Below are 27784 nucleotides of genomic sequence, written 5' to 3'. Positions count from 1 at the left end.
TAATATGTATCTACACCTAATTACATGAACAGTTGTTAACAGAATAGCCCATTCCCTGCTGTCAATTTAAATATAGTGATAATCCACATTTTTAGTAATTAGTGTTAATTCTTCAAAAATGTTGACCTTTGACCTCAAAGCCAACTATTGTTGCCTTTCTGAAAAACTACCTGCATAATTTTTCTTTCTTTATTTTTCAATAAATTTGGTAAATATTGATTGGTAATTATGTATGGACATTTGGTAAAAAATTAACAAAGGAATTATGAAAAAAATACTCAAAAATGTGCACAATATTTTACCAAAATGGTGTTGGCAAGAATGATGGGATTCAAAGAGCAAATGACCATTTATGGATTTTAATGAAATGGTGAATATCTCTTTTGTTAAATAATCACAAAAATAACAAATAAATAAAGTTAGCTCAATAAAAATACCATTGATTAACAAATCAATTATAAATGAAACATGTTTGAAAGCACACAAAACAATCTAAAATGGAGACATCGAATATTTTAAATTTTAAACATTTTATATTTGTGATTGGTGTACATGTGCCTGCGTCAGGTAGAACGTAAATAAAACTGACCTGTGGATCTGTGTACGGTGGTGGTGGTTTTTCAGACATCTTTCTATCTTTCCGCTATTTATGTTAGAAATATTTCCCTGGCAGTGGATGTTTCCAGTTTACAATCGTCTCTGTAAAGACTGTAGTCTGCAAGCAAATATAATAAATTATATACACCCTGTGACGTGTTGTGTAAACATTGTTATGCAAATTTACAAAACTATAGAGGGCAGTACACTATCTCAGAACAGATGAAATACCTGTTTTTTTAAACTGTTCTGGCAAATTAAGTTTACTTTTTTTGCATAAATAATAATGATCACCTGGCCTATAACTACCTACATTAAAATTGTCATTATTTTTCACAACATACAATTTTTTTGAATTTGTTGAAACAAAGACAATTGAAATATAACAAAGAAATCACCAAAAAAATCTAAATAAAGAGTGCATAAAATGTTTGACAAAATTCAGCAGGAAAATTAAGCACTTTTTCTATAAAATATAATTACATGAAATATTATATAGCTTATTTAAACTAAATTTGTCTTATAATTGTAATGAAACTTAATTTTTAATTCTAAATACAAAAATTGTATTTGGATGGATTTCAATTAAGTGGTCACACTTGATCATGCATGATATATACTTGTAATCACATGCTACGTACACAACATTTGTAAAATCTTTTTTTATTTAATAATGCAGAATTTAAATAGTCATTGCATGAATATGACATTTATTTCTAGGTATCTGTAAAACCCAAATAATATAATTACAAATATAATTTGGTAGATATGACAGCATTTATTTTTCATAGCATGCAAGCACATCAAAAGTTAATTAAAAATATGGGGCCATCATACTCCTAAATCAACCTTAAAATATAACTATATATGTTTTGTCTGTTTTAGAGCATTTTACTAATGTCTCCTATTAATGTCTCCTATGCAAGAATATATCTCCAAATTGTACTCGGTGACATATGGTAAAAAATATATATATATATATATATATATATATAGTGCCTTATAAGGTACTGTTTGATTTATAGAAGTATTAAAACAATTACAATATTTTGAGCAGGTTTCAATGAGGAAATTTATTTCTAAAAAGGTATTTTATGCATATTATTTGACACTGACAGTAAACCAAAGCTTCATTTTATTGCAACAACCATATTAGTTTTGCACGAATGCTAGGCTATACAAAAAATGTCTTAGTTTTCTTTACAGTATTCGTCGTTGAATTATGTATGTCAACAAGACTTGTGACAGATTTTGATATTTGCTCTGAGTTATGATTGCATGATATATTAGTTTTCATATCAGTTTACATTGTTGCCAAGTTATAGAGAATATCACATGGTAATTAAAAATTCAACATACAAGTATTTTTTACTTTGGTTCCTCATTCTTTGGATGTAATTTAATGCTTTTCTGGTAAGACGTGGGCAGCAAAAATTAATTGGATCAGCTTGACGACTACCAGGGAGAGACCGAAATAAGAAAATATCAAGACCATATGTTGGCTGGGGATTTCCTACATTTTTACCATGTATAATAAAACATGAAATATCCTTTTTAGCAAATTCCAAATTCCCCAACTATGAAAAGATATTTTCAAGACAAATTTGTTAATGTATAATTTTCTATTGAGTTAGTGATTCAGATGTTCACTTTACATCAGCAATTTGCTGATATTTTTTTTTAAAATATCCTCATGTCGGTCAATAATATCAGACAAAGGGCCTAAGCGTGTCTGTTAAATTTACTGTTTTACACCCAAAATATGAAAAATTATTAGAATTGTCCTGTGACTCTATAGTTATCATCATGCATGGGTAAAATGTTTTAATATTATTTTGAGATAACTGGCAGAATGAGTAAAATGTGCCGCATCACGAAAAATTGCTGGGAGTCAGTAATGTAATCTTATTGGCTTAGTCCTGACTGTGGATCATGCATGGTACCCACAGGCATTGAAATAACTTATGTGAATATAATAATTAAGAATTTAAAATATAAAATTTATATTTGTCATATTCTTTCATCTCTCCCCTTTGCAATGCTCTTATATAACCAAAGCTTATTGTTAATATTGTTTATTGCATTGTTTTACAACTTTAAAAAACTTACAAAATACATCTGTTTGAATGCTTCATTTAAAGTTACAGTGAAAGGCATAACAAGATAGGGATATTATAAATCAAAAGGAATGGTAGAATTCAAATTGACCAACCCAGAAATGATTTGGTGACATCATCTAATTAATATTAATGAGTTAGTTCAACATCCAATCAGCAAGTGATTTATTTTGAATAGGTAGACAGTCACATTTGCTGTATCACATGAAGTTATGTGCCTGCTTATTATTGAGGTAGACATTATGGAGCTTTTGAGCCAAGATTGACACAGATTTGTAATGTTGGCAGTGACCTACATGTATGTAAACAAGAAAGTAAACATCATCAAAAAGGAAATAAAACCAGCTTTATAGCCAACACTATCAAGTAACTATCGAGTGGGGGGAGGTAAATTTAAAAAAATAAAATGCAATTCTCATAGAATTAAATTCTTGCATGGAGATTGATCACACAGATAAATATTCAAATTCAAATATTTGCAATGGGGGGAGGTGTAATGTTAGTCGTCACTTTAATACATCTAGATTCCATTCATTCCACCCCCTAGATGCCATTGGTCCATCCCTTACAACACTCATATAAAGTATTAACAGTCTAAACTTGACATTTCAAAGAATGTGAAATATTTTATTATCGAATTCAGAAGACGTTTTACTAAAAATAAAATACATGATACAGCCACTGATGCCGCAGATCCAATCGATGCTAGTCCCAACGTCCTCGTTATAGAATAGGCGCTGCTATACAAGCGTGTTTTTTCCCACCACCACTATCACTATCATCACATCTATCTTACTCACATCGCCTTGAACGCGACTTATCCACAGAGATGTCAACGCCCTTTGTAATGTAGTGCAAATGTAGTTAACCACAAAAAGAAACTCACCCTCGTTTGTGATGTAAACAAGGTACTGATTCTTGTTATCCAGTTGTAGTCTAAATCAGCGCACAACAAAGACTGCAGCAGGATGTAGGATGTAGATGCTAGTACAGTGCAGTGACGAGGATAGAATGTCAACGAGCCAAATTGTCAAGATCGCCCTCATATGGTAAAATAACATTATCGTTTGTTTTTTACTTCTATGCCCCCCCCCCCCCCCCAACGATGTTGGCAATAATATTGCCACATCATATTTTTCTTGTTTTTTTCAGTTGTTATTGCTTTATTCAGCATTGACATGCTTTACTTTCAGCAAAACAAATGCACTCTTTTTAGCCTTATAAATATTTAAACTAAGCATTGACATGCTTTACTTTCAGCAAAACAAATGCACTCTTTTTAGCCTTATAAATATTTAAACTAAAACGAGAGGTTTCGTTCAGCCGAATGAATAACATTGGAATGTTTTTCAAATGACGTCATAGCACAATATGCTCGTTGATTAGCTCACGGTTACTAAAAGAGACGGTTAGGAAACGCTATTGTTAAAAGGTGTGAATCTGCCTAATCCCTCAAGGATGCGTGTCGCGCTGTGCACGCCCTCTATTGCTTGAGATTTCAAGGCCCACCATTTTGTTTCATTTTTGTGTCGATCACATGATGTTCCGCGAATTTTAAATTTTAAGCTCGTTTTCGATAATATATCCACGTTTAGTGAACAAGCTCTACGAAGAACCACACGTACATTTCGGATGAGTACTCTTTGTGACTGTGAAAACATTCAGAATCGAGAATCGTCATTTATCGTTTTCACTGTTGTCATGAGAGTAAGCTTGGGTCCCGGTAGAAAAAGTGATAAAAATTCTAACCCCTAAGTCACTATTTTAAAATACATTATATTATAAAAAATACTACCAAATGAATTTTTAGTATACTACTGTGCGTACTTATGAAGGTTGTGTGCGATTTGGGGGCTTATTAGAGTAAATTTTATCGTTTTTCTTTCGCGTCACTGTATCAGCCATTTTGTTGAAAGTCGTAACACTTTTTTTGTAGACGCCGTAGAAATTGTTGAAAATGTATTTCAACATTTTCCGCCAGTTTCATAAAATGCCTGTTTAATTGTTCTTGTCTGTCCTTGTTTGAGTTTTTTGGAAATTTTTTCATGTTGCAATATTCAGCGTGCCGTTGAATGCGGTTTTAGTCAACGCTACAATTTTTGAACACATTGAACTGTCGGTACAACTTTCTAGCAGTCTCTTCGCCAAATCAATTTTTCGAACCCTTTTTAACCGTTCTTAATTTCATTGGAACTGCCTGTTGTTGCATATTTGGTCTGCTTACATGCATTTTGTAGAGCATGGGCGGGTCATTTCAGTTATCTTATCGTATATTTTGTTTATTTCCAACAAAATGTACGTGGTATCATGGCTCCTCATTAAAACTTTCGCCCGGCTGAAATATAAACACTTGTATGGTTTCTTTGACGTCTTTTTTTCTGATCATGTTTTGTTGGTTTTTTTATTTCAGTTTTCTGCCGATCTTGTTATTTAGAAACGAAAATGCCATACACGACAGGCAAATTTGTATTGAGTTTAAACTGAGCGACAGGTTTTGTCAGGATTCACTGTAACAACTTACACTTTAGTATTACTGAAAGTATCGACAGAGACACAATAAAATGGCGTGCAGTTGTTGAATGTAATGAACTCTGGGGAAAATGACGTCATAATTGCGTGATTTCCTGTCTACATTTTATGTTAATGATTTATCACAGATTAGTACGTCTTTTGTTTCAAATGTTTACCCGCGACACGCATCCAATGAAAAGAACATGGTTCGTTTCCTAACCGTCTTTTTTAGTAACCGTGATTAGCTGGTTGGATTCAACTGCCACTGGCATTTATAGAGATCTATAAAGATGAAGGGAATGCTTTTGTTTTGCTGAGCGTACTTTGCTTAATATTTACATTTATTCATATATTCGTTTGTTTTATAAAATGTTCTGTCTAAAATTACAAAGGGAAACAATAGTTTGATTAACAGTGTAAACAACATAAACAGTGGAGTTCCCGTAATTCCCTGATACAATCCCACGATTGACATTTTTTTCTTTACGTTATTTAACATTTTCTGTGAGCATCAAAACAAGTTAAAGCAGTTTGTACAACTTGAATAGCTCTTGTTTAGCTGGATGCTTGGACTTTGTTTTCTGCCGTCCTGCAGCTTCACATTTCAACGAAAAACTTTACTTTATTTGCCCTTGTTAACTGGGGGCATTGTCCTGGCTCGGAGTAGTGATACAAGTGTATTAAAGCGGGAGGGTCGTCACCTGCGACGATAACAACACGCTAAAAACGCAAAGGCTTGTTTGTGAACAATGACATACTATGGCCATCTAACGCATGCGCAGGTGACGACTTCCCCGCTTTGAGGTAAATAGTAAATGGGTGCCAGGTGTCAAGGATATACACCGAGTGGTCTGTATATGTGTTCAAACATTTTTTGAATGATATGATGCCCTCTGAGTTCATTAGATGTAAAGCCTCGTATATATGGAAAGGTTACCGAATGACATGTTGTGATGTTACTCTCGTATTGAGTTGCTTCACTAACAGACGGTATACATTCGCCTATATCTGCAGTGCGGGGCTAATCTAAACCCAAATACTCTAGTTCGGGTTCGTCGTCTTCGTTGCCAACCACTTTAAGCGCGTTAGTCTATAATAGGCCGATCACCTAGCAGCCTGGTCAGTGTCACAATCAAAATAATATACTATTTCTACTGCATATTTCAATGAAAGACGTATGCTGTTACCACAGCAACCACTATGGCACTACGTGAAATAGCGAAAATATTGTTAAGTACAGACATTTATTAAAGCCTGTATTTTTGGTAAATACAGGTAGATACAGGATTATACACATGAAAACAGGAAACGGAAATACATTTCCTGTATTCATACCTTTATTCACCTGTAATTGCACTCTTGTAAATACATGGTGATTACATTGTGAATACAGGTAAATACTTACTATAAATACATGGTTTATTTCTGATGTATTTACCATTTATTTCTACGGTGTGTATTTACTTGTATTAGCCAAATACAAGTAAATACATATGCATCTAATTATATACTGATACATACTGGCACATAATTCTACTGGTGAGGGGATTTGATTTGATTTGATTTGACGGACTGGTGGGTTTACACAGGGGGGGGGTGCAGATACATCGTCAACATATGGAATTGATCTTAACGGGGCTATCTGTTTCTGTACATGCTGAGAAATTTGAAGACATGTTTTGAACTATACTGAAAAACTATAAGTACACATCTCACCTCGGGTATTTATATGTTGTTACCGGTATGACCCCTTGGGTATACCAAGAAATAACAATTTCCTTATTCAAAACGACACAACACCCCCAATTCAAACTCGCCCATGCTGTGCATTATTGCTTGATAAAAAAGTACAAATTTGACAGGTTGTTATTTACTCCTGGGCAATTAGTTTCGCTATATATGTAGTCCAAACCTTGTTTTGCTTTCCTGCATGTTTTGCCATACTTGATTGGGAATTGGACATTAAATCATTTATGGTAACTATAATTGTGCAAGACTAGTATGTATACTGACAGCCATGTTTAGGGGATGTAACATTGCTTTGTTATTAGACTGGCACAGTCTGGGCGAATAATTTATTTTTTAATTTAAAATTAAGAAAAAAAAAATAGCGAAATGGAGGTGTTACTGCAAAATCCCCTTTAACCGCGAAATTTTGCAAAATTATTTTTTCCAATTTTTTTTTTTATTATTATCATTTAAATGAAAAAAAGTCATCACAGCTGGGCCAGTCTACTTTGTCATGAATGCTTCTAACAAACATTGCATTGTAAGATACTTTCATGAATGGAATGGGGGGGGGGGGCATTGTGCAGCAGAAAACATTTTAATTTCAAGTTAAAATGAACCAAATCAAGTTTTTTGGCACAAACTCAATGGTTGGTAGAATCTTTTGTGTTGAAGTTCAAGATGCATATTGACCAGTGCTGTATACGTGTACAATGCAAACACTTAAAATCAACACAAATTCACAAAATTTTCATTTAAAAAAATTATTTTGAAACACAGAATGCATCATATTTAAAAAGTTACATCTCTGGTAAAGGTGGACCTCAAACATTTCGCCAAATATTAATAAAAATACAGACTGGCAGGTTTACCATAGCAATAAAGCACATGCAGTACCTTATTCAATCAAATGGGAAGTGTATATCAAAAAATAACACCTGAAACATGGTACTCTGTTTTGCAAAACAAAATGATTTATTAAAAACATTTTAAAGCACATGAACAGAAAAAAATTTGCATATTAGAAGCGTATTACCAATATAAGCATATGTAAATAATTTCAGTGAGACTGCTGGCATGGGTGATTATAGTCCAAGGTAAACTTTTAAAAATCACATTCTGAGTAAACAAGTATGATTATGTAGAGCAGACCAGCATATAAAATAATAAAATAATAAACAATTATATACAAAATCTGAAAAATGTATTCGCTCTCTCACAACTGTTATCAAAGAAAATCCAAGATACTGAAATAGTATGCCCTATAATGCATTTTATGACGCCACATACAGTAACTTTTCTTTTGTGACACAAAACATCTGCAATTTTTACACATTTTATTACTGAAATACAGGGGCCATCAGATGGTACAGTAACCAGTCCACATTCAATGTAAGACACAAGTGAAATTTACTTTTAAAATATTCTTCATTGAAAAAGTCTTTCCACGCTTTCCCGTCATAGATGTCATTCAAAATGTTTTTTCCTGGTTGTCTTGCTCTCCACTTGTTGCATGCAGTTGTAAATCCAGGTCTTCTAACAAACATTTCCAGGGATGTAACTAGACTTCTATAACAATAAACTTTCTTGGGATACAAGTACTGTACTTTCGACCATTTTGTCCTTTTACCTTTTTGAGTAACACTTCATCACATTGCTTTTGACGTGACCGATGTTGATGTTGTGGAAAGGCAACATGCTGGTACTTTAATGAAACTTTCTTTCCGTTAAACTTGGTTTTAAAACAATCCTCAAATAAATAAACACTATGGCATTTAGCACATACCACATATTGCTTGAATGCGTCTCTGTCAAGTCCCAGAAATTTCCTAATAGTGAACAATGTGCCTGGTAAAATTTTTACAAACTTTGTCAGCGCATCAATGTTAAAGATCGTAGCTATTGTCAGTAGCAGATGTTTGATGAATGCCACAAGGCACTGAATACCTCTATCAGAAATAACATAGGTTTGTTGCCATGAAAGAATAAACAATAATATTGCAGTCATCAAATGAGAATGATCCGTTTGTGTTGTATCAGCATGTTGATTGTCAGGCACATCATTGTTGAACTGCATGGCTTCCTTGATGTCAGCCTCATCTACCCAGACCTCTTGTACATTTTCTTTATTGATTGATGGCCCAATTCCTGATGACTGACATCTATCATAATTAATTGATCTCTATAAAATAAAATTACACTGTTAATGAGCATTGGGGAGAAGTATACACTTTTCAACAAGCTGTGATCATGTCAACAAATCTATTGGTTAAGTGGACAAGCGTTTACAATGCACAGTCCCTGTGCTCTTCTGTTCTGTATTTAATGACCTGAGACGCTTTCTTACTTTTTTATTGTGTACTTTTTCAACATTGGGTATAAAATGACACCTAACCAATGGAGGATTAGTAGTTGGCACACTTTCATTTTTCAAAAAAAAAAAAAAAAACATAGCTTGGTATGATTGTCCATGTCATAGGAAAACTTGAGAAGAAAATAGACAATAAAAAAAAAAAGAAAAAATTCAAATTGTGTCCCTTATCAATAAATTATATTGATCTAATAATGATCAAAATCTTTGATTTCATAAATAAAGTTTAACTGATTGAACTTGCGTTTTTAAAAGTATGACTGTGTGCCATTTATTTCACCCACCTAGGCAGTGTGCCATTATATTTGCAGTTGTAAACAGCTCTCAGACTGGTAAAGTTCTGTCATTGTGTTTTGGGGAGCATTTGGGTTACTCAATCATGGAAAATGTTGACATGAATGGCTTTGAATATAAATACCATGATTAAACATGATAATTATGAATAGTAATTGTATACATATATCACAATTTTGTTGTGAGAAAAACTGATGTAACGGTTTGCAAATGTCACAGTAGAAAAGCTTACATGACTGAACAGTGACAATCACTTAAATACTAAACAAAGGCCAGGAAACCATCTACCCTGTGCTGCAAGATGTAGCCACACCTCAATAATCATAGACTTACTTCATTGCTATCTTTCTTTTCTTCAGAGCTAGAATATACATTAAATTCACTGTGATCTTCTTCAACATCAGTGATTAAACTGGAAATGATGCCATAAAATATAAATGAGTACAATAACTATAAGGATTATTTTATTTGATGAAACATTGATCAATACATGTCTTTCACTTGCCCCATTTCACATAAATTTTAGTATCATATGACATCCATATTGGAGGCCAGACTGAATTTCTTCCATACATTCAACATGTAACAACTTTTCAGACTGTAAAACAATTTTGTCATACACCAAATACTTACAGCAGCGCAGTGTCAAAGAGTGCAAAAATACAATGCCATAGACACAAAAGATAGTTTGAGTGCCTTTAGCATGGCAGACTTCCTGTTTAACCATACAGGCCTAATGACCTCCATACTGAAATTCTATACTGTAGAGCCTTTATTTGGGACTGAATTTTTATCATTAAGTTAAATCATCTCACCATTGTTCCTAACATTGTTCATCTGATTTCTGTAATGACTGGTTATGGGCATCTTTTGGTAAAATTTGGACAGCAACAGCATCACTGCCATCAGGCACATGAACTGGATGTACTTCAACTTCATGTAAAGCTGCAACTAAATAAAATACTAAACTTATTGCAAAAAACTAAGAATTATGAGTTGAATAAAAGAAACATTCAATTAATTTATACTAAATTTTGTGATTTAACTTTATCATGATAATCCTGTTTACATATTATTAAAATAAATTATTTTTATTTGTAATTCTGTTTTAATGTGTTCAATGGGACAACAGTGTATAGCATTAGATTACTTCAAAATAATATGGAATACAATGACTTATTTTCTTTTTATATTTGACTAAGAACAAAAAAATAGATCTGTTTCTGGTCGTCAGTTCAAAAGGCCGCTCTCGAAAGTTTTTTTTTTTTTTTAATTTGAAAAAAAGAAAAAAAAAAAGTGAAGTATGCTTGTCGTTGATGGCACAGTATCTTGTTCACGCATGTGCAGATTGAATTTCTTGATTTCTCTCTATAGTGTCTGTGTTAGCGTATGACAAGTCAGTTTCATCCAGTTTTGTTTCTAAAACTCAATTTAAAAAAAAAAGGGAAAAAAAAACGTATCACCGCATTGATTTTTAAGAAACTTCGGACCAGAAACAGATCTATTTTTTTTTGGGCCTAATAATTTTTAAAAAATTATTACCACAAACAGATTTTATGTCTTTTTTTTTACATTATAAGGTATGAAGACCCTTCATTTTGTTCACATCAATATTTTAGCTGAAATTCTAATGTCAGTACACATCCAGCTTTAAAGTGGTATTCTAATCCTTGTTTTTATCGATATCGCATTTACAGCCCAGAAATGTGTCCCATTTGTCAAAAAACACTGCATGTTAATGACAAAACTTTCGCCACCTTGTGACACTCAAAACATGCCCATAGAACATGTTTGATTTCATTTTAAATATATATGCACAATCTAGATTTTCAAAATAAATTCAGACAACAAAAAGTGCTCATGAGCCACAATATTATATTTTTATTACCCCCATGTCACCAGCAAAGATTTGTGATACAAATCTTCGCTATAAGAACCATTGGTAAAAAGTTCTAAAACACTATCAGTGCTATTTTATACCCTAGTTTTTCTTTTGAAACTGTATGGTTAACCCACCTTTTCTGCACAGAAATAAATATACACTGACTCAGTGAACAAAATACTGAGATTTGGACAAATTTTAGGTTGTATTAGTGTTGAGCAGCCTTTAAACTTAAAATCAAGCAAATTTATTAGCAACATTTTTTTTATTTGTAAGTTTTGTGTATCTTGAAGATGACAGTGCCATATGATCATATCCCACTTTGTGTTTTTCTATAAGACATTGTTATTATCAGCCACATGGACATTGTTGGTGTGGTATTGACCCCCCCCCCTCCCACAAAGAAAAAAAATTATTGTAAAGCAATACAATGCCAATTGCCTACTAACACCGTCTGCTAAGAACTTTATAATTTCTGTCTGTGTAGGTATTTGAATCTTGCATATCATACTGGTGTTCCTGATGGAAAACATAACAGTGCAAAAGCATGCTTACCTGTTTCGACTTCAATCTTTTTTCCATCATCATCAGCCCAGTAACCGTAAGGTTCGAAATAAGTACGCTTGTGGTTGTAAAACGAGGACTTTCCCATCCATCTAAAACAGTGGCCGCATTCATATAAGCATTGTTTTGACAGTAGTTCTGACATGCTAATTTCGACGTGCTTCAGCAATACTAACTAAATTATAATAATGCTTGAAACTTTGCAGACAACGGAAAAGTGATTCAAATACAGTATGGTATATTTTATGGGACAATAATCGTGAAACAAGAATAACTGTTGTCATTGTCAAGTGTGACAAGACACATTGTTGACCTCACTGGCATAGAAAGGTCCTCTAGACCGGCCTGTATTCTTACTTAAGTAGAGGTAAACTTGATGTCTTCAGCTTTTATTGAAACAAATTCACATCAAGGATTGAAAATTAATTTTTATATGCGATATTTGCATATTGTGGATTTACAAACACTTAAAAAAAGAAAGAATTAGGCACACGTTTTAATGATACAGCTAGGTAGTCACAACAGCGCCGCCATACGACAACCTTTCGTGTACACAAACTAGTGAAGGGTCAGTCTATGTTTGTCATTGCATCCGTGCTGACGTGAACAGTCTTCTTCAACTTTACACCCGAAGTTCAACATCCTAACATGAATTCAAGAAGACGTCTAAATGCTAATGAAGCATTCAACAACATTATGGAAGAAAACGCTTCATCAAGTTTTGCCGAATCTGATTTCAATAGTAGTACTCCGTTTTACCCGGCTAGTTGAGTTCATCATGGTTCAGCCACAGCAGCCTCATGCTCAACATCCACTCTATACCTAGATGCACAGACAACCCAGCCACCAAGATGGTCAACGCCAAGACAGCCACTTCAACAACAGAATTCAAATACTGTGGGGTATGCACAAGATAGTCAGACTGCAGGTAATTGTTCAGTTTTATATGTAAGTTAATTTCGATCAATCGCATTTGCACCTTTCTAGTTATTTGTGGCGCCGATCCTGGATCTAAGATTAAATATATAACGTTTAATTTTTCCTACAGTGTTGGTGTATTTATCTGATATATTTGCTATGTTAGTAGCCTTTCCTATATTTCGTTTATGTATGGGCATAGACACTCAAAGCATTGTTTTGTCAGCATATCCTGTGTACCATATGTTGTGGATCCTGATTAAAAGTCAAGTACACAATAGTTTCAAACAATAGGCTTCTTCACAGGATGTACTCTCTCTTTTGTTTAGAACTTGAACACACATTAACAAATTTGCATATATGCTTCTTTACAGACTTTCAATTTATATATGAGAATTTTAATTCTCTCCAGGAAACTTGCAGCAACATGTCATCACAGCAAGAAGATTTGAAAGACTGCATATTGTCTAGATTAAAAAATCTGAAAAAAACTTGAAGATTCTATACTACAACAAAGGCAGCATCGGCAACAACAATGTCAGACACAGTCAACAAAAAAAAACAAAAAATTAGAACACCATCAGAGCTTTCGGTAAGTGTTGCTTAAACATTTACACATGCTACAAATCAATCTGATGCTGTATTGAATTATTTTGCAAATATGTGTAGTTTAATGACTCAACAGGTTCATGTGTATCATATTATGTTCGTCCATGTACTTTATAATAGATTATTAAAGGGTCTATGGTTTGTCATCGTTAGGTAATTTTATCTTTTTTATCAGCATTAGTTTTTTGTTAATAGTTGGAATGCTGAACACAACAGACAGATAAGAGAAAAGATTATGGACCAATTAAGTTTGACGACAAATATTCAGAAAATGAGTATCAATGTAAGTAAAAATGTAATTATCAGTTACTGCTTTGCTTATTGTTGACAATTATACCTGTAACTCAAGAAGTGAACCATATGGTTATTGCTTTGTGGTTTTCATTGATGTTCCAATAGTTGATTCCTATCGGGAACACTTTATTCATATTAATTATTCGTTATTGATTCGTTTAATCTTCTCTTTGAGTCACAGTACTGTTGTATTTCTTTGAAATTACATGTATCCCTATGGCAAACTAACACAACCTTGACTGTTTCATGCAAATCCTGTCTTCTATTGTGATACCCAACCACAATTTCATGTGTTTCAATGTGCTATCAAAGAGACATGACTTGTTTAAATTTTTGATGAATTTTAATGAGTTATGAAGTAACTTGAATATATTACTATTGAAGAATACTATTCAACTCATTCTATATTAGTTGCATTGTAGTACTGTTGCTTTATCAATATCTTTCTAGTTGCTGTACGAAGAGCTTATGAAAATAAGAGAATACATGCTAGAGAAGGACAAAACCCAGCATTAAAAAACAAAAATAAGATGGCGAAGCGTCTAAACACACTACGCTGGCAGGTATGTTGTGATAAATTATAAATATATTGTTAGAATATTGAATAAATTTGTGTACTCCAACACTCAATAATTTATCACATTAATTTATTGTGATTTAACTATTTCACCATAATCAGCAGTTATATATTTGTTTTCATGTAATAATAACATTTTGCTGATTATCGGTAATACAATTACAATTGTATTTTTGTTGACTACTTGACACTTTACTATAAGTTGTAATTGTTACATTAGTATTTATGTCATCGAATGTTTTCTTACAGACAATGCAGAGACGCATGAGTCTTAGAGAATGAAGAGGAGAGAGCCATGTGGAAAGAAGTGGACCCTGAATTGATGTCTGGTGAAGAGGACCAGGAGGATGGCTCTCTCCTCAAATCAACAAGATGGAGAGCTGCTCCAAAAAATGAGCTCATCTCTTCACTAGATCGTCGTCTTCATGACAAAGGCATTATGAAAAGATTGGTTAAAAAAAGACTCCGCTCAACAGTGTTTACAGAAAGGCAAAAACCAGCAAAAAAATATCCAACCAGCTGCATGTGTTGATAATTTTTTTTTTGAGGGATGGGGTTTCCTCATGTGTTTAATTTTGATAGTGTTTCTTTTTAACTATATGTGGGGGAGTGTTTTCATTTTTTTTTACATTTGAGACACTGACATGTTACCATTTACAAGTTTTAATGGATGTTTCGCATTTATTTATTATTTTCATTGGGGGGGGGGCATTATTTTATAGTATTTACATTCGAGAGACGTGTTATGCCATCATTTACAAGTTTAAAGGATTTTTCACATTTAATTTTTACATGGGGAATGGGATCGAGTTTTTTTTATTTCTTATTGTATTTACATGTGTGGGAGGATTGTATGTTATTATTTACAAGTTTTAAGAAATTCTTTCACATTTATTGTTTTTTTTGAGGGGGGATTCACACACATTCAATTTTGATAGAGGGGTGGTGTCTTATTTATTAACATTTATGGAGTATTTTTTGCAAAGGTTTCAAACATTTATGTGTTTACACGTTTTCATTGTTTTGTGATGAGTACTAATATATCATAATGTATTTTCTATATTAAGGAAAATATAGATTTGTGTGTGTGTGCTGAATGTATGCATCTATGTATGCGACTGCTGGCCACTGTTCCCATGAGTTACAAGGAATAACCCCACTATCATTGCTGCAGCTAATAATTTTAAATGACTGTATCTGGATTCTGTTTTCTTCATAAAGTTCTCTAAAGAAGATAACAATGTCCTCACCATTCTTACTTCAGAATGCATGCGCCAATCATGTGGGCATATGAATACCTTTCACAGAATTCTTTGTGTAAAAACTAAACTGAGGGTTCAGCACCTCTGTGGAATACGCCCATGGTTCAAATATCTTTTCCCAGAAACCATGAATGAAGTAGCCCTCTATGAAAGTGATACAGCAGCTACCATTACTACATCAACCAATATTTTATATAAATGCTTCCCTGTATTAATTTCACGAAAATACAGATCTTAAATTTGGTTGTATTTATACAAATCAATGTGAATGCATTCCATGTACTTGTGATTCCACGAAAATACAGGGTTTGAATTACGCTGGTTTCGTATAAATGCATGAAAATACAGATCTTGAATTGGGTTGTATTTATAGTATCAATGTGAATGCATTCCATGTATTTTTGTGATTCCACGAAAATACAGTGTTTGAATTAAGCTGGTTTTGTATAAATGCATGAAAATACAGATCTCGAATTGGGTTGTATTTATACAAATCAATGTGAATGCATTCCATGTATTAAGCTGATCAAGTATGAATCCAGGAAGATAAGTCCCTGTATTAATCTGTATCTATACACTAAATTAATACATGAATAATAGACTTCCTGTATCAACATTTATTCACAGAAAATACAACACTGATGCAGGTAAATACAGGAATGCATTTACTGTGAATGCAGGTCCATAAAGGAAGTGTATTATCCCTGTATTAAATGAGTGCAAATACACGTGAAGACAGCCTGTATTCACACTGTATTTACATGAATAAAATGTTACATTTCCCTGTATTCTCATTGATTTTCTGATAATACAGGCTAATCTACTGATGAATACAATCTGTATTTTCGCAATTTCACGTAGTGAACTATATTACATCCCGGAAAAAAAGTTTTGACATATATTAATAATTTTTCTAGAAAATTAGGATGGTGACACAAAACTTGTTTTAACTCAATATCTTTATATTGCCCGGGAGTATCATTTATTGCAAAATGAATACATTCTGGGTATTTGCATTTATGCGCAGGCTTCTACCCTATCTGCAACCACATGCAATTAATGTATAAAATCAAAGCAAGACCCGTCTGCAGAAATAATGGTCATTCACTCATAAATAAATACTTATATTATTTCGTTTTATTTTATTTGTTACTTTATTTTATTTCAACTATTTACTATATTTACGGCTGACCGTGGTTTCACAATTTCTTGGTTAATAAAGTCCCGTTTAAATATATCCTGTCTGCTTGTTCATACTCAGATATTTTAGAATATTTTCAACATTTGCAGAACACTTCCCTTAACGTCCATGATTTAAAACCTTTCCTTTAAGAATCATCACAGATACACTGAGAAAAAAAAAGGAATTTTCATTACTATATAAGAATCTATTTCAACACAGTTTTCAATTAAACATATTGGACTCAAAACATTTGCATTACAAATTCACGAAGTCACCGCATGAGACCACCACATACTACTATATCGATGTCAATCAATTTGTTATCACAGTTCTTCAAACCGTGGTCATCGCACAACGCAAGCGCAAGATAAGGGTCCCGAGTCGTATAAACAAAGATTGTGACTTTGACAGTTGCGCAGATCGACAAGACGTTGCCAAGCTTTAATTAGCTAATTTTTAGGGGATTGGAAGGTAGGAAAGGCGTCACCGCCGGTAATTAGTGCAAGTCACGCCCAGGTCAAAACTCATACTTTTTTTGAATTCCATTAGAAAGCGCATTGGATTGTGTGAAAATCAATGTTTATCAACACAAATGTCGCACATGCGCGACGCGACGACCACCTTTAACAGTATCCCTAGCTGAATATTTAATGAGCTGAGGTATATGCTTATACAATAGTATTCCTAGGATTGAAAAAAAATGAGTTCTTACCAAACATATCCATACAATTATCCATGGAAAGAAGAAGAATGTTATAACGCAATGTAAACAATGATTTACCCCTCGTTTTCTGTAATTAATATACAACAAATACTGGTAAACCTTACATCATTTACGAGAAGTAAATAGAAGTGCAGAATTATGCTTTATATGTTTCTGTATCTGACATCAGCGTAGCCATCCAGCCACAGACATTCTATTCCTGGTTTATCTTTCTACATCTATGATTTATATTTCGCAATGATTGTCTGAGTTAAGGGAGATACAAATTATATTATCATTAAACTTACCGCTGATTTTGTATGATTGTTGTTTGGGGTGCAGGAGCTGCTGCAGCTACCACAACAGTATTGTTAGACATCATGCCCATTTGCTGCTGCTGTGGTGGGTAGCCTTGTTGTGGCGGCGGGTAGCCTTGTTGTGGTGGTGGGTAGCCTTGTTGTGGTGGCGGGTAACCCTGTTACAGGGGTGAAATAACAAAATCAATAGCATGCACAACTAATGCTGTAAATAACATGTTCATATGGATTGTATGCTGAAACCAGTACGGTTTCATTAGGACTTACAAGTGTACTGTACATTTTGCAATACAGGTTATATGTATGGGTCTGGTGAATAATTGACGTACGGGCTTACTGCAATGGTCCGCGATGCAAAGCGGGCGAGATGATGCCATACAATCATCAAAACTCGTGATTCCAGTTCAGCCGTTCAATGCGAGATATTAACTATTATGTAAATTTGAACAATGTCATATTCGAATTGTGAAAAAGTACTCATTCTTTGTGATGTGATTAACGAGTTGTCAATTTTAATGTTTAAAAACGGGCGATTTGCATAAAAACACTTGAATGTGTATGTTTTGCTTATGAATGTTGTTTTCATCTTTATTCACATGTAAATTAAAAAAAAAACGCTATGTTTACATTAATATGCGAATTAATACTGTATAAAATACTTTATTTTAGCTGGAATTAATTTTCGCTGAAAAGACTTTTTGGATGTTTTGTATGTAATTTATTTTCATGATTTTTGACAAGTTGAATGTAAAATATAGAAAAAAAGATATATTCTGAATCATTCCCTCAGCGAAAATTAATTCCAAGCGAAAATAAAGTATTTTACAGTAAACCATACAGTTTTATTATCATGTTAACTAAATATATGGGTGTACTAATTGTCACATGAACGATATTTGTTAGTGTAATAAATGACTGAACAATGCATGTGACTTTGGGAGGTAAATATTTTGGACATTCGATGACAAATTGCATCGTTCGATTCGCACTGTTACGCTGAAGCTGTCAGGCAATGCCCGAATAAATGAACCTTGGCTGGCGAAGATAGAAAAATTGTAGTTCATCTAGTATTTGTTAAAGCAAGCATTGGCCACAAAATGTACCTGTTAAAGGCGTTTTTTTTCATTGGTATAGATTAATATTTTCGGTTTCACCCGTAATGCACTTTGTACATCCATATTTGATCTTTCCTAACGAAAGCAGTGGAAGCTCTATCAATCATAATACGAAGACTTTCTTAGGTTATCGTTTATGACTGAGTTAGAGAAAAAACGAGTCTATTTGCAAAATTCGCGAAAATAATCGGATCAGGGGTGGTAATTTGGGGGAATTGGGTCACCCAGTAGAGGAGTACGCGTCGGATATTCAATATTTAATGCCTGCACTGTCCCTCCTTTCAGGTTACCAAAGCAACAGAAGAAAGTGTACGAACCCTGGATGTTAAACAATGCAAGGTATAACCATTTCAAACCATAGGGGTGGCAAGAAAATTGTTGGTTCTACATTTGTGTCAACCCTATTGTTCTTGTCCGGGGAGTTGCAACACATTTGCCTTGAATGTGTAGAAAATATTTAATATTTTTACTACAATTTAAATTAAGAGAAACTTATGAAACATAACACAAAGCACGATTTCTGGGAGTCTGCCGTTTTTCACCCTGGTTTCTAGGAAATCCTGACTCCTTCTTATTCCACTGAAGTTTTCTTTATCACATTCAACAATGGAAGTATAGGTGTGGCCAAACATGATGAATGGTCGATTTGCCGCGATTCAACGGTTTTCTCTGTTCTGCCTACACACAAAGATCTTCGTAAACATGAATACTCCATTGTCTGGCTGTGCATTATATCTTTAACCTTAAGTAGAATATCTTTCCATGGTGTTATAGTTACCGCACGAAATTCACCCTAACACCTATACGTTGAAATGTTTCAAGATGTGAGGTTTGAAAATAAAACTGGATATGTTTGTTTCTATTAGATAGGAAAACCAGTATCATAATTATATTTAAAGCGCGGTGGTCGTCGCGCAGCGCGTGTTCGAATTTCATGTAAATAAACAATGTATTTTACACGCGTTGTATACGTCGCTATGAGTCCCATATCGAACAGGACGCGGCACGACGACTGCCGCTCTTTAATAATTTATACGAAGAGTTTAACACACAAGTTAGCAAGATGTAATTACCTGATACGGCGGGGGAGCTTGTGCCATCTTGATACCGTCTAATAGTCCTTGAAAGTACAGTTTTTAATAGGGAACAAATTCGTCCAGTCTACGTCTATAGCGATGAATGGCTTTCAATTTAACCTTGGGGCGAATCTGCAAGTAATTATAACATGACAGCAAACCGTTTTTTCGATTTTTGAAAATAATTTATTCAAAGCTAGAATGCCAAATAATTATATAATTATACAACAATTATATGTCTTTTACACTAATTAGCGGACTCTTTCAATTCTAATGTAAAACTAAGTACACGCATCATGGTCAGTATACGGGTATGGTTTCTTTGGCAACGTAGACAGTGCAAGCAAGTTAACATACGATCTAGACAAAACGATCTTAACATTTGAACTAGTAAGAAAAAGGAAAATTAGTATACAACAACTTTCAATATCTATAAGATTGTGCACGGCTTTGTATGTCGACAGTTTACGGTAATGATACTTACGGAAATACAGCTATAGTTTTAACCGTACACCGAATTCACTTGATACACAAAGTAATTCTTTGCAATAGGTATATTGAGTTCAAAGGGCATTACGCTCTTTAGCGGAGAAACAGAATATTTGAAGTCAGAGCATATGTTTATATAGCGCCCTCTTTGAACACGTTTACGTGCAGTATATTACTATATACATTATGTTCCAATTGAGTGTATTACAGTACAATTTGCATTGCAATTCAGTTCAGTGTAAGGGTAATATCTTATACCATACATTCCAGTTCATTTTATTACTATGTAATTACATAACTGCTCATTGTAATGTATTACCATATACATTACGTTCCAGTTCACTGTACTACTATGTATAAGTGTTCATTTTATTAGCACATACATTATATACCAGTTCAGTGTATTACCATATACTTTACATTACAGTTCAGTGTATTACTATATACTTTACATTACAGTTCAGTGTATTACCATATACTTTACATTACAGTTCAGTGTATTACTATATACTTTACATTACAGTTCAGTGTATTACCATATACTTTACATTACAGCTCAGTGTATTACCATATACTTTACATTACAGTTCAGTGTATTACCATATACTTTACATTACAGCTCAGTGTATTACCATATACTTTACATTACAGCTCAGTGTATTACTATATACTTTATATTACAGTTCAGTGTATTACCATATACTTTACAAGACAGTTCAGTGTATTAACACATACCTTACATTACAGTTCAGTGTATTACCACATACCTTACATTACAGTTCAGTGTATTACCACATACCTTACATTACAGTTCAGTGTATTACCATATACCTTACATTACAGTTCAGTGTAATACCGTATACCTTACATTACAGTTCAGTGTATTACTATATACTTTACATTACAGTTAAGTGTATTACCATATACTTTACATTACAGCTCAGTGTATTACTATATACTTTACATTACAGTTCAGGGTATTACCACATACGTTACATTATAGTTCAGTGTATTACCATATACCTTACATTACAGTTCAGTGTATTACCATATACCTTACATTACAGTTAAGTGTATTACCATATACTTTAGTTTACAGTTCAGTGTATTACCATATAGTTTACATTACAGTTCAGTGTATTACCATATACCTTACATTACAGTTCAGTGTATTACCACTTATCTTACATTACAGTTCAGTGTATTACCATATACCTTACATTACAGTTCAGAGTATTACCATATACTTTACATTACAGTTCAGTGTATTACTATATACTTTACATTACAGTTCAGTGTATTACCATATACTTTACATTACAGCTCAGTGTATTACCATATACTTTACAATACAGTTCAGTGTATTATCATATACTTTATATTACAGCTCAGTGTATTATCATATACTTTACATTACAGTTCAGTGTATTACCATATACTTTACAATACAGCTCAGTGTATTACCATATACTTTACATTACAGTTCAGTGTATTACTATATACTTTATATTACAGTTCAGTGTATTACCATATACTTTACATTACAGCTCAGTGTATTACCACATACCTTACATTACAGTTCAGTGTATTACCACATACCTTACATTACAGTTCAGTGTATTACCATATACCTTACATTACAGTTCAGTGTATTACTATATACTTTACATTACAGTTCAGTGTATTACCATATACTTTACATTTTAGTTCAGTGTATTACCATATACCTTACATTACAGTTCAGTTTATTACCATATACCTTACATTACAGTTCAGTGTATTACCACTTATCTTACATTACAGTTCAGTGTATTACCATATACCTTACATTACAGTTCAGAGTATTACCAAATACTTTACATTACAGTTCAGTGTATTACTATATACTTTACATTACAGTTCAGTGTATTACCATATACTTTACATTACAGCTCAGTGTATTACCATATACTTGACAATAGAGTTCAGTGTATTATCATATACTTTATATTACAGCTCAGTGTATTATCATATACTTTACATTACTGTTCAGTGTATTACCATATACTTTACAATACAGCTCAGTGTATTACCATATACTTTACATTACAGTTCAGTGTATTACTATATACTTTATATTACAGTTCAGTGTATTACCATATACTTTACATTACAGCTCAGTGTATTACCACATACCTTACATTACAGTTCAGTGTATTACCACATACCTTACATTACAGTTCAGTGTATTACCATATACCTTACATTACAGTTCAGTGTATTACTATATACTTTACATTACAGTTCAGTGTATTACCATATACTTTACATTTTAGTTCAGTGTATTACCATATACCTTACATTACAGTTCAGTGTATTACCATATACCTTACATTACACTTCAGGGTATTACCACATACCTTACATTACAGTTCAGTGTATTACCATATACTTTATATTACACTTCAGTGTATTACCATATACTTTACATTACACTTCAGGGTAATACCACATATCTTACATTACACTTCAGTGTTTTACCACATACCTTATATTACAGTTCAGTGTATTACCATATACCTTACATTACAGTTCAGTGTATTACCATATACTTTACATTACACTTCAGGGTATTACCACATACCTTACATTACACTTCAGGGTATTACCATATACCTTACATTACAGTTCAGTGTATTACCACATACCTTACATTACAGTTCAGTGTATTACCATATTCGTTACATTACACTTCAGGGTATTACCACATACCTTACATTACACTTCAGTGTATTGCCACATACCTTACATTACAGTTCAGTGTATTACCATATACCTTACATTACAGTTCAGTGTATTACCATATACCTTACATTACACTTCAGGGTATTACCACATACCTTACATTACAGTTCAGTGTATTATCATATACTTTAGATTACAGTTCAGTGTATTATCATATACTTTACATTACAGTTCAGTGTATTACCATATACCTTACATTGCAGTTCAGTGTATTACCACTTATCTTACATTACAGTTCAGTGTATTACCATATACCTTACATTACAGTTCAGCGTATTACTATATACTTTACATTATAGTTCAGTGTATTACCACACACCTTACATTACACTTCAGGGTATTACCACATACCTTACATTACAGTTCAGTGTATTACCACACAGCTTACATTACATTTCAGGGTATTACCATATACCTTACATTACAGTTCAGTGCATTACCACATAGCTTACATTACAGTTCAGGGTATTACCATATACATTACATTACAGTTCAGTGTATTACCATAAACCTTACATTACAGTTCAGTGTATTACCACATACTGTATATTACAGTTCAGTGTATTACCACATACTTTACATTACAGTTCAGTGTATTACCATATACCTTACATTACAGTTCAGTGTATTACCATATACTTTACAATATAGTTCAGTGTATTACCACATACCTTACCTTACACTTCAGGGTATTACCACATACTTTACATTACAGTTCTATGTATTACCATATACCTTACATTACAGTTCAGTGTATTGCCATATACCTTACATTACAGTTCAGGGTATTACCATATACTTTACATTACAGTTCAGTGTATTACCACATACTTTACATTACAGATCAGTGTACTACCATATATCTTACATTACAGTTCAGGGTATTACCATATACCTTACATTACAGTTCAGTGTATTACCATATACCTTACATTACAGTTAAGTGTATTACCATATACCATACATTACAGTTCAGTGTATTACCATATACCTTACATTACAGTTCAGTGTATTACCATATACCTTACATTACAGTTCAGTGTATTACTATATACTTTACATTACAGTTCAGTGTATTACCATATACTTTACATTACAGCTCAGTGTATTACCATATACTTTACAATACAGTTCAGTGTATTATCATATACTTTATATTACAGCTCAGTGTATTATCATATACTTTACATTACAGTTCAGTGTATTACCATATACTTTACAATACAGCTCAGTGTATTACCATATACTTTACATTACAGTTCAGTGTATTACTATATACTTTATATTACAGTTCAGTGTATTACCATATACTTTACATTACAGCTCAGTGTATTACCACATACCTTACATTACAGTTCAGTGTATTACCATATACCTTACATTACAGTTCAGTGTATTACTATATACTTTACATTACAGTTCAGTGTATTACCATATACTTTACATTTTAGTTCAGTGTATTACCATATACCTTACATTACAGTTCAGTGTATTACCACATACCTTACATTACAGTTCAGTGTATTACCACTTATCTTACATTACAGTTCAGTGTATTACCATATACCTTACATTACAGTTCAGAGTATTACCATATACTTTACATTACAGTTCAGTGTATTATTATATACTTTACATTACAGTTCAGTGTATTACCATATACTTTACATTACAGCTCAGTGTATTACCATATACTTGACAATACAGTTCAGTGTATTATCATATACTTTATATTACAGCTCAGTGTATTATCATATACTTTACATTACAGTTCAGTGTATTACCATATACTTTACAATACAGCTCAGTGTATTACCATATACTTTACATTACAGTTCAGTGTATTACTATATACTTTATATTACAGTTCAGTGTATTACCATATACTTTACATTACAGCTCAGTGTATTACCACATACCTTACATTACAGTTCAGTGTATTACCACATACCTTACATTACAGTTCAGTGTATTACCATATACCTTACATTACAGTTCAGTGTATTACTATATACTTTACATTACAGTTCAGTGTATTACCATATACTTTACATTTTAGTTCAGTGTATTACCATATACCTTACATTACAGTTCAGTGTATTACCATATACCTTACATTACACTTCAGGGTATTACCACATACCTTACATTACAGTTCAGTGTATTACCATATACTTTATATTACACTTCAGTGTATTACCATATACTTTACATTACACTTCAGGGTAATACCACATATCTTACATTACACTTCAGTGTTTTACCACATACCTTATATTACAGTTCAGTGTATTACCATATACCTTACATTACATTACAGTTCAGTGTATTACCATATACTTTACATTACACTTCAGGGTATTACCACATACCTTACATTACACTTCAGGGTATTACCATATACCTTACATTACAGTTCAGTGTATTACCACATACCTTACATTACAGTTCAGTGTATTACCATATTCGTTACATTACACTTCAGGGTATTACCACATACCTTACATTACACTTCAGTGTATTGCCACATACCTTACATTACAGTTCAGTGTATTACCATATACCTTACATTACAGTTCAGTGTATTACCATATACCTTACATTACACTTCAGGGTATTACCACATACCTTACATTACAGTTCAGTGTATTATCATATACTTTAGATTACAGTTCAGTGTATTATCATATACTTTACATTACAGTTCAGTGTATTACCATATACCTTACATTGCAGTTCAGTGTATTACCACTTATCTTACATTACAGTTCAGTGTATTACCATATACCTTACATTACAGTTCAGCGTATTACTATATACTTTACATTATAGTTCAGTGTATTACCACACACCTTACATTACACTTCAGGGTATTACCACATACCTTACATTACAGTTCAGTGTATTACCACATAGCTTACATTACATTTCAGGGTATTACCATATACCTTACATTACAGTTCAGTGCATTACCACATAGCTTACATTACAGTTCAGGGTATTACCATATACCTTACATTACAGTTCAGTGTATTACCATAAACCTTACATTACAGTTCAGTGTATTACCACATACTGTATATTACAGTTCAGTGTATTACCACATACTTTACATTACAGTTCAGTGTATTACCATATACCTTACATTACAGTTCAGTGTATTACCATATACTTTACAATATAGTTCAGTGTATTACCACATACCTTACCTTACACTTCAGGGTATTACCACATACTTTACATTACAGTTCTATGTATTACCATATACATTACATTACAGTTCAGTGTATTGCCATATACCTTACATTACAGTTCAGGGTATTACCATATACTTTACATTACAGTTCAGTGTATTACCACATACTTTACATTACAGATCAGTGTACTACCATATATCTTACATTACAGTTCAGGGTATTACCATATACCTTACATTACAGTTCACTGTATTACCATATACCTTACATTACAGTTAAGTGTATTACCACATACCATACATTACAGTTCAGTGTATTACCATATACCTTACATTACGGTTCAGTGTATTACCATATACCTTACATTACAGTTCAGTGTATTACCATATACTTTACATTACAGTTCAGTGTTTTACCACGTACTTTGCATTACAGCTCAGTATACTACCATATATCTTACATTACATTTCAGGGTATTACTATATACTTTACATTACGGTTCAGTGTATTACCATATACCTTACTTTACAGTTCAGTGTATTACCATATACCTTACATTACAGTTCAGTGTATTACCATATACTTTACATTACAGTTCAGTGTTTTACCACATACTTTACATTACAGCTCAGTGTACTACCATATATCTTACATTACACTTCAGTGTATTGCCACATACCTTACATTACACTTCAGTGTATTACCATATACCTTACATTACAGTTCAGTGTATTACCATATACCTTACATTACACTTCAGGGTATTACCACATACCTTACATTACATTTCAGTGTATTACCATATACTTTAGATTACAGTTCAGTGTATTACTATATACTTTACATTACAGTTCAGTGTATTACCATATACCTTACATTACAGTTCAGGGTATTACCACTTATCTTACATTACAGTTCAGTGTATTACCATATACTTTACATTACAGTTCAGTGTATTACCATATACTTTACATTACAGCTCAGTGTATTACAATATACTTTACATTACAGTTCAGTGTATTACCATATATCTTATATTACATTTCAGTGTATTACCATATACCTTACATTACAGTTCAGTGTATTACCACATACCTTACATTACAGTTCAGTGTATTACCATATACTTTACATTACAGCTCAGTGTATTACCACATACCTTGCATTACACTTCAGGGTATTACCACATACTTTAC

The 27784-nt window shown here is 32.9% G+C and overlaps 1 protein-coding gene and 1 long non-coding RNA gene across 4 annotated transcripts in view; both read right to left on the bottom strand.

Annotated features, from left to right (window-relative positions):
* The window catches only part of LOC144349580 (uncharacterized), a 57993-nt gene extending 54256 nt beyond the window's left edge, over window positions 1-3737 (bottom strand). For both annotated transcript variants that reach the window (XM_085494994.1, XM_085494995.1), the window contains exons 1-2: window positions 3601-3737; window positions 590-715 (exon numbers count right to left, since the gene is read on the bottom strand). In XM_085494994.1, the coding sequence (XP_085351120.1) occupies window positions 590-628 (39 nt within the window). In that variant the 5' untranslated portion in view covers window positions 629-715; window positions 3601-3737. The remainder of the gene's footprint in view (window positions 1-589; window positions 716-3600) is intronic.
* Window positions 3738-16843: 13106 nt separating this feature from the next.
* On the bottom strand, window positions 16844-20686 carry LOC100376869 (uncharacterized). 2 transcript variants are annotated; one of them, XR_013420179.2, is made up of 5 exons: window positions 20603-20686; window positions 20116-20250; window positions 17919-18085; window positions 17620-17698; window positions 16844-17073 (listed from the first exon to the last, which is right to left on the bottom strand). It is a non-coding gene; the product is annotated as an uncharacterized LOC100376869 (long non-coding RNA). The 2 variants fall into 2 exon arrangements; XR_013420180.2 differs by lacking the exon at window positions 17620-17698.
* Between the last annotated feature and the right edge of the window lie 7098 nt (window positions 20687-27784).

Source organism: Saccoglossus kowalevskii, chromosome 21 (genome assembly GCF_978046115.1).
Source record: "Saccoglossus kowalevskii chromosome 21, keSacKowa6.1, whole genome shotgun sequence".
NCBI lineage: Eukaryota > Metazoa > Hemichordata > Enteropneusta > Harrimaniidae > Saccoglossus > Saccoglossus kowalevskii.
This window is presented reverse-complemented; position numbering and strand designations above follow the sequence as displayed.